The 9,726-nt window shown below is 37.3% G+C and overlaps 1 protein-coding gene across 1 annotated transcript in view; it reads right to left on the bottom strand.

Annotated features, from left to right (window-relative positions):
* LOC136844434 (techylectin-5B-like) overlaps window positions 1-9,080 on the bottom strand; it is a 9,342-nt gene extending 262 nt beyond the window's left edge. Inside the window, exons 1-5 of the mRNA XM_067113663.1 lie at window positions 8,761-9,080; window positions 5,299-5,905; window positions 4,260-4,426; window positions 1,597-1,779; window positions 1-572 (exon numbers count right to left, since the gene is read on the bottom strand). The exon at window positions 1-572 is cut by the window's left edge and continues 262 nt beyond it. Coding sequence (XP_066969764.1) covers window positions 422-572; window positions 1,597-1,779; window positions 4,260-4,426; window positions 5,299-5,895 — 1,098 coding nt within the window. The 5' untranslated portion in view covers window positions 5,896-5,905; window positions 8,761-9,080 and the 3' untranslated portion in view covers window positions 1-421. The remainder of the gene's footprint in view (window positions 573-1,596; window positions 1,780-4,259; window positions 4,427-5,298; window positions 5,906-8,760) is intronic.
* Between the last annotated feature and the right edge of the window lie 646 nt (window positions 9,081-9,726).

Here is a 9,726-nt window from a genome sequence, read left to right as displayed (position 1 = left end):
CTATGTTATGTTTCATTTCCAATTTCAACATATTTCTTGTATACTTCAAGTAAGGTGTTTTTTTCATTTTACCTAAGTATTAAGAAAATATTAAGTCTATCTCATCTATTAGGAACATTTCAAAGCGTTATTTACGCACATACATTACCTTGAGTATAACTTGCATGCGTGCTTACAACTATATACGCACACGTACACATGAACATACACATACAGAATAGGTAATATGAAATGTTTAGATACATTTCATCAAATACTGCATAGTAGTTTTAATGAGGCAGGCCATTAAAAGTAGACTATTAACACTGATCATTTTTATCTATTCCTCTGCATCAGTACGTTCAACGATTGTTTGATTTGGCGTCGCAACGATTATGGTCATCGACGTAGGGAAAGTTTGAAGAACACTTGAGGAAAGCGGTCAATGTGTGTTCGGCTTGAGTTTGAGGGTGACACTCGTGAGCACCAGGGGCACCTTGCCACTCTCTTCGTGAGCCCACCAGGTGATGAACGAGGCGTTCTGACGATCCGGCACCACGGGGAAGACGCCGTTCAGGTGAGCGTCATAGCACCTGCAGGTAAGGATAAGGTGGAGTTCGTGAATTTCCTTTCTTATCCTTTGTGGGGTAAGAAAAAAAAGTTTAAAAAATCGATTCAAAATTTTCCTTTTTTTTTTGCACTTAGCAAGAGGAACAAGTAATAATGATGATTTATGATGAAAACAATATTGCTGATATCAATAATATCTACCATTATGAATTACAAAATTATAATATTAAAGGCGCTGAAAAGCATTCCTGACCGAAAATAATCTCTGGTTATGAGAAGGTCGATTTGATATCATAACCAAAGATTATTTTCTGTTATGAATGCTCTTCGTTGCCTTTAGCATTATCATTTTGTAATTTCATCGGAGTAATTCTTCTTTATATCAGCAATATTGTTTTCATCAGAAGTTACCATTATACTTGCTCCCCCTGCTATGTTCAAAAATTTATTTTATATCCTGAATCTCTTTTTGTGATTAGATGTCCTCTGTCTATTGTTAGTAAATTAGAGTTCTCTCTAGTTAACCAAAATACAAAAAGGCATCAATTAGTAAAATTTGATTTTAATTTCATGGCTCTAAGCGAAGAAATATTCTAATCATTTCGACGTTACATTTAGGAGTCTATCTATGGGCCGTCATTGCAGCCATTGTTCGGATACTGGCATCCGTCCCTCCACCAGATAATAGACCATTACCATAAAAGTAATGGAAATGAATTTATCCCATTTATAATTATACTCCTTTCTAAAATACTGGACTTTTTACCTTCGTCCTTAACCTCTCGCATCTTCCCCTTTCTTACTGTACAGCCACCCGTATAGTTTAGCCCAATTATGCTTGAAATTATTAATGCCTATTTAAAATAACTGGGAAGAAATGAATTTGAAACAATCTCGTATCCTGAACTCACTCGAAACACTTAACTGTAGAGAAATACTTGAGTAAATACTTGGTTTGTGGGACCTCAATAGCTAGAGTTGTCATCACGCATATATATGAATAGTCCGTTTTATTACGTACGTCACCTGTGCCCTCAAAACACTCACCTGTCGTACCACCATCCTCCAGAGAAGTACGTTGCGCAGTTCCCGTCGTCATAGAGGTCGTTATCGCGATCGTTCGCTGTGAATGGTCGTCCGTGGTGGTAGGTGAAGGCGTCAGTGGCATTGCCCGTGTAATCTCCGATGTCCAGTTCGTATCCCGTAGCCTCACTTCCGACTCGGAAGGAACTGGCCACGAAACAGGTAATTAGGAACTTCATGTTGTCACTGATTGCAGTGTCACTGACAGAATATCATTGTTGTTAAGAGATTAAGTTAGCCTTGTGACATGGAACCTATCTCTTTAAAGGAGCCAGTCGATGACAAAGAAGAAATTAAGTCACAGAACACGCCTGTGTGTAGGGGTTGGGAGAGTGAAGAGGTTTAGTGTATGTGCAGGTATGTATGTAGGTATAAGTAAAGCAACTGTGTGTTTAAACATGCTACAAAAGTAATTAGTAGGAATGGATGCCCGGAGTGAATCTTCTGGAGATGTGTTCTGAAAACGGACTGATCTCTTTAAATTTGTAATTACTGAGGAATGCTTATCAGCATGAAAGGGTCAGGGAATGTGAATGCAAAAGGTTTATCAGATTACCTGTTGGAATGTTAAACATCTTAGAGAGAGGAGTAAGAAGGAGAGTGGCTGGAATATACCTGATTTTAAATTAGATGAACGAAAGCCTGGGTAAAACGTATTTTCAATTATGTGAGAAGAATTCAAAATGAATCCATAATGACACACAATATTAAGAAAATCATTAAGAAAAGCATATAAAGAGACGGTAAATAAGGAGCGCTGATGCAGAATGCAGCTGGCTGGGGTTTTGGTCTAACTAGAGCAGCAGTGAAAGTTTGCTGGTGTAGAAATGTAGGGAGAAGTGTAAGAGATTTGCTTTAGGATGATGAAATGGGAGTTTTAGTGAAGAGCAATGGGTATTTAAAGTGTATTTGCTGCACAGAAGCAGAATTACATGGAGAAGTACACAGGAATGAATAGTAAATCAAGTAGTTATAAGATAGAGAAGGTTATAGCCAATGAGCAACATCTTTACGGGTTAAAAGGGTTTTTTCCGGTGAGGGGTAAATTGGAGGAGGAAGATTTTTAGGAACCTGGATCTTAGAATAAAAGATATAATTAGAGTGATACTTGACTGGGGAATTTTAATGAAGCATCGATGGAGTCAGTATTCTGAAAGGCTGATGAATGTAGATAAAAGAAGAAGGCAAAAATTCATGATGCAAGAGTTGACAGACTTCATGCAAATTCTGAAGTGCTTGAGAAAATAGCAGGTAAGACTTACGATTTTTCATAAAGATTTAGGAAGAGCTATTAGAAAACTGAATGGTGGAATTGCAGGTGATATGCAGGTAAAAAATAATGGGCATAATCATGTGTCTCCAGGGTATGTAAAGTATGTGAATGAAGAGGAGTTTTATGTGGAATAAGAGCAGTAGTTAAACGCAGCTTTATATAAAACAGGAAAGTGACAGAGGGAAGGTATTAACTAGAACGCACGTTTGAATTTTGTATAGGATTTCACATATTGCCGAGGTGAAGGTTTTCTGTCCACAAGGTCCATCCTTGATTTAGCATTTAGAGGAGGAATGTGGTAGTGACTGCTGTTTTCATGTTAATAGTTTTACATCTAAGTGTATAATTTTGGCATGAGCATAACTATATCTGAATAGATACTGTCTACATGAAAAAGTGTGTTGTAATGAGTTTGATAAATACTATTTATGTTTTCTTTTTATCTGAAATCGAATCTCGAAGTCTCACACGATTTCAGTCTACTTCGAATCGTTTTCTATAACAATATAGAGAAAATTTCCTTTAAATGGGTGACTATTTGAAAGTTGTTCAGTGTCCAACATAGGAGGTAGTGTAGCTTAAGTGACATGGATGAATAGATGTGAAAAACGGAGAAGGAATCTCTGCTATCAATAGTTTTTTTTTTTTTTACTTTTAACATTTTATTGGTATTCAGTGCCTAAATTTAGTAAAATAAACAAAGCAGCTGGCGCACAGAGTCAAGGTAGTGGAACTATCACACTTTAACTTCGGTTAAAAACAACTTATAACAAGTTTTCTTGTGGTTATCCTTCGAATTTTCATGGATATCTGGCCAGCAATATGAAATTTAAAGATTTAATAAGTATGCCTAGTGATTCATTCTTGCATGGTAAAGTATTTCTATTTCAGTAACGACGTGACTACGAAACAAATGCTTTCGTAACATAGAACTCGAAGAAAGGGTTAACAGAACAGTTATAAGTGTTTTAAAGTTTCCTTTCCAAAGCAAGTCCTGACTAATTTAATATTATAAAAACATTCAGGCGTCTTTTTCTTATCATTAATGAGCTCTAAAACCATACATACATGTAGAAATTATTATCAGAGATGAGTATGTGCGTGGAACGATAAATACAGGAATAGGTAGGCCAATAATCGTAAGTCTAAAGGAGAAAAATTGATCAGCAACTCACTCTCTGAAAGAATTTCCCACTCATAACATTCATTATTCACCGATCTCTCCTCTTTCATTTAGTTACTTTCTAATCACTGTCCAAAGTAATCATGAATAAGCTATTTATGAAGCAAGAGTCCGTGCTAGCACAAGAATACCTTAATGTACCAGCAACAGCAGTTGTTCGAAAACTCTTACCTGTACTGTGCCCAGTAGTTACCCTTCTCGTAATCCTCCATATCTACTTTCATTCGATAGCTCTTCTGATTGGTCAGAATGTGGAGGAAGTCGTTGCCAGCCCAGAATTCTGACTCAACGTCACCAAATCCTGTTTTATATTCCTGCCAGCCCTGGTTGAAGTCCACCTAGTCATAAAGAATAAAGAGATAATGTGAAGACATCATTAAGATTACGTATTTACGTAGATCAAATGGAAATGAGACGTGAAAATTGCCTTTACTAAGATCCTATCAAGGATAGGCAGAAAAATGATCAAAGTATCGAACATGAAGATTAAAATATAACATATCTTACTTCTAAATACTGTTTATTCCTTATAATCATGTTTAAATAAGTCTTGATAAGGGCAATTCACTGGGAAGACTTCATTGTAAATGTACACTTCACTATTCTATAGAACCCTTTGTTATCAGAGCAAAAGCAATCTGACGCATATGTTAAATTTTAGCTTGGTGTCGAACCGACAGTATACAAAAATAGACAGATTTCTTTTATGCAGAACAGAGTTTATAAAATCTGAAATAGATAAAAGAGTAAAATATCTTTAACAAATAGTATTAGTATCAACAAGAGAGAGAGAGAGAGAGAGAGAGAGAGAGAGAGAGAGAGAGAGAGAGAGAGAGAGAGAGAGTTAAGTATACCTTAGTTTAACCAAACCACTGAGCTGATTAACAGGGCTGGCCCGAAGGATTACATTTATTTTACGTGGCTAAAGAACCAACTGGTTACCTAGCAACGGGACCTACAGCTTATTGTGGAATCCGAACCATATTATAGCGAGAAATGAATTTCTATCACCAGAAATAAATTCCTCTTATTCTTCATTGGCCGGTCGGAGATTCGAACTCGCAGCCAGCAGAGTGCTAGCCGAGAACGGAACCCACTCGTCCAACGAGGAACTAAATGAGAGAGAGAGAGAGAGAGAGAGAGAGAGAGAGAGAGAGAGAGAGAGACAGAGAGAGAGAGAGAGAGAGAGTACGGAATTTCTCTATCCAACCTGTTCTGGAACTCGAGCTCTTCTTTGAATGACCAGCCAACCTCCTTGGTCAGTTTCCATATCACAGAGCACCTGACGACCAAACTTCTGCAGAAAGTACACCCCAGACGCATTAGATCCCAGGTCATACAGGTCTTGGCAATCTCCTGCGAGAATATTACTGGATAGGTCGCTGAGTCTAGACACTGTCTCTTCCATTTCTTTGGTCTTTTCTCCTACGAAATCCTGCAGGATTGACAGCCTGGACATCATCTGCTCTTTGAAATCTTGCAGCGCTTTTTTCGTGTTGTTGGCACCGCTGTTGACCAGCTCCTTGACCGAGGTGGTCTCCTGGCTGAGTGACGCCAGCGACTGAGTCATGTCCTTGACCGCTTCCTTTAAATCAAAGAGTAAGTCTGATTTAGCTGTGGAATTTTCTATGTTGTCGATTGCTGTCATCAGGTGCCTCGTGGTGTTCACAAACAGGTCCTTGAATACCCTGAAGTCATACTCGGCAATGACATCCTCTAGTCTTGTCGCCTCGTAACTGCAGGTGGCAGCAACGAGGCTCAGCAGGACAAAGCCAAGATATTTCCCGCCCATCGTTTTTGTTGGCATCGTACATTTACTGGAAAAATAAAAAATGGAAAACCATAATCCTCTTAACTGGTTGTATCATGACTGAGACTGTTATGAGGAAACTTTACTGCTGAAACTAGTAATCTATGAATTATTTCAGTATCTCTTATTGTCCAAAAATACAAATTTTTGCACTTTTTCTGAAAGGTCTGGAATGTACGGATGCCATACAAAAGTAAAAATAGATAAATCACAAATAATCTTTGGAATTTTTGCGCTCTGATAGCGAGATTAGTGAAATAAAAACAATACTCAGTTAACATGATACATTCTAGGAACAAGTTTCATAATAGGTTGTCACCTTGAGGAAAAATTTTATTGTGAATTTTACGAACATTAAGGAAATCATATTATTAAGATATAAGTCCATGATACAAACTTTGCAATTGTACCAATAATGTATGAAGCATAGTTACTTTCACACATAATAAAGGTTGCAGGATGAAAACACCTTAAAAACTTAAAACTTCAGAATGGCTAGAGCTTACATACCCATTGGAGCACCCTGTTCTTCATTTCGTGTGAAATATCATTGCACTCACTATATTTGGAGACAGGCAGTTTTAACTTTGAATTTTATATAACGTACGAAGTTGACTGAAATCGCACAATGCCAGTCTCCTTAAATCTACATTATTCTTAGTATTGCTTTTTGATATTCATGTTCGTATTAGCATATTAACATCTCCAGTTTAACAGTTTAACGGGAACAAAGAAGAGGAAAATTACTGAATTTAATAAAACTCCTGTTATAGCAATCCCCACTCAAAGTTAGTTTGAGATTGCAACTTCTAAGCTTTCTTCTGCTCTGTTGTTCAGCAATTGATATTTCATGTTTTTTCCATCAACAGTCCATTTACCCCAGAAGAGAGTGGCCCCTGAAGTGCTACTCATCCGGTTATCAGCAAATATTTTAGGATGAGGTTGCGAGCTTGCCCCTCGCAAAGGTTGATCAGGAGCTTATGTTCCATCAGAGTTTGGCATGTCTAGGTGGTCACCTATCCAACTACTTTACTAACGAAATTGTGTTGGTGAATTTCTCTGACAGGGTGACAATCGGAGAAGGTACCAGGGCGTGTGCTTAAGATTGGGAGGAGACTGGAGTGTTAATGGTAGAAATGTAAGAATGACTTGTTGAACCAATTCTCAGTTTGGAGAGTGAAGCGTGGACGTTCAACGCAGGTGAAAAAAAAGTATTTTTTTTTTAGGTTGTTTTCGCAGTATGTTTTAGTGTAAGGACTGAAAGTGTGAGGAATGTGCAGATGCAGAAATATTAAAACGTTCCGTATGAATGAGGGGATGTATCAGAGTGCCTGGAGATGGTTTGTCCATGTGGAAAGAATGGCTGGTGAAATAAGAGTATAATCCTGAAGTGTCAGTAGAAAGAAGAGGAAAACGTAGAAATTGCTAGATAAACAATGCAAGATGGTTACCTGGAAGGGAAGGGAGCTAATATACCGGGAGAGGAAGAACATGCAAGACAAATCGTGTAGAATGGGTTTGACATGCTGAAGATGAGCAAGATTTGTGTGTTAATTTATAATGAAGCGAATGCTGAGGAAGTTTTCTGCTCAGGAGCCTCAGCCATGATTCAGTAGTGTAAGAATAAATGCAGTACCAATCACTATCTCTGTTCCCTTGAGGCCCTTTTGCTTGAATATATATTTATATATATATATATATATATATATATATATATATATATATATATATATATATATATATATATATATATATATATATATATATATATGCATATATACATATATATATATATATATATATATATATATATGCATATATACATATATATATGTATGTATGCACAATATTTTTCACTAATTTTACACTTAGCTACGAATATAACCCAATAATGTCGAATTCATTATACCTTGAGAATAACGTACACACAAAGGGAAATACATGTACCGTCACGGGATTCGAACCTCTGCCTTTCTGCTTTGGAACATGGGTGACTTCTGTGTACTCTTCATGGCTGAGTAAATCAAGTTCCTGTTGCCCATGTTTCAAACGAAGAAAGAGTCAGTTTGAATCCTGGTCAGAGTAGGTGCACCTATAATATATAATATATAATTCCCTTAGTTTGATGTTATTTCCATAGCATGGTGAATTCGACTTTAATGGGGGTTTATGTGTGGGTTAAATGAGAATTGAGAGAATCGTATGGAAATGTTTTTGGAAAGGAGCCTAAATGGTGGATATCCACAGTTTCTAAAGGGAAATATTGTATTCTGTATTTCTGTTACTCCTTTCTAATGAGCACCATACTCTTTGGAAGCTTGAATTTCAAGTTAGTGGCCCCTGTGGGCCTGTTCCATATGAACAGCGTTCATCTTCTGATTAATAATGATAATAATCCTAAGAATATATTGGAATATGTACTTTAGTTAAGTAATGAAAAGGTTAGATGAAGTGAAGGAATGGATCAGAGATTTTAAGATGATTCAGTCATGTGAAAAAAGTGAGAAACGACTGGATGGTAAAATAAGCATTTCGTTCACAAGTGTTATAAGGAAGGCGGAGGAGAAGACATTGAAATTGCTTGATAGCATACATGCTAAGAAGTACTGAAAGCAAAAGGCATTTATATCTAAGAAGCGGGAGAGAATATCACAGGGTGTTGGTGAGCTGTAAGCGAAGGTGAATGAAACAGTCAATAGGGTGGAAGTTCTCAGAATATAGTTCTTCCAGGATTTTGCAGTGAGAGTATGAATGTGGCAATGATCATTGTATTTTTTTTCCTCTACTATTAAAAAAAAAAAGCAATGGGTGTTTACATGGCTTCTAGAAACGAAACAGGGTGGGAAAGTGGTACAGACTTACCTACTGAGACGAATATGACTTATTTATATCCTCGACAGCTCACTAATTGCCCATACATGCGAAAAAAAAAAGAAATACACTTCCCTAGTCACTCATTACAAATTATTTTTGCACCACTTAAATATGGAATGATCGGCGATACGTGTCAGAGAGCGAGCCTTAACAAGCGCTATGGTTTTACACCCATGGGGATGTTTCCTTGACAGGCCACCGAGTGAAACTGGTTCCTTTCTGATCCCCTCACGATGCCACCTCCCTGAGCCTCCAACACCCTTCATTCAAACGATGTTCTGGAGGTTTCTAGCGACTGGCGCTAACCCAAAGGGCACCACTAGCTCAAGGACCTTCCATCTTCTCGTTCATCCCAACAAACATAAATCTCTCTCTCTCTCTCTCTCTCTCTCTCTCTCTCTCTCTGCACACACACACGCACACGCGCTCGCGCGCATGCACACCCTCACATTCATGCACATCTTGAGTTTATTTACTTTTTATAAAGTGGAGCAAGTCCGGTTATCCCTCTGTTGTTAGTTTCTTAGTCCCGACCTCTCGTCGATAGGATTTGGTTGGCGATATCAACCAGATTTTAAAAAATAAAAAAAAATTAATAAATAGAAAAAAACAACCTTTCAAACTCTCCAGACCATGATAATCATACAAGGAATATAACCGCTAATTAACGATGACCCCAAGCTCAGTATACAAAATTTCTTTTCAAAAGAAAGTCTACTACCCTGATCATAAAGCAATAAACTCACTAGGAAGTGCTGAAAATCTGACTCACGACGATGTTTCAGTTTATTTTCATTTTTTTTTTTTTTTTACAGTTCATTATGCCTTAAGGACAGATTTCATAAATAGCACAGATTCTTTTAGAGATTTTAAGAATGTCAAGATGGCCTCATAACCAGACAAACAAAGAGACAGACAAAAAAGTATATATTCATAGAAATAATATAGATATTT

The sequence above is a fragment of the Macrobrachium rosenbergii genome, chromosome 12 (genome assembly GCF_040412425.1).
Source record: "Macrobrachium rosenbergii isolate ZJJX-2024 chromosome 12, ASM4041242v1, whole genome shotgun sequence".
Classification (NCBI taxonomy): Eukaryota; Metazoa; Arthropoda; class Malacostraca; order Decapoda; family Palaemonidae; genus Macrobrachium; species Macrobrachium rosenbergii.
The sequence above is the reverse complement of the archived record's forward strand: the minus strand, read 5'-3'. Positions and strand labels throughout refer to the sequence as shown.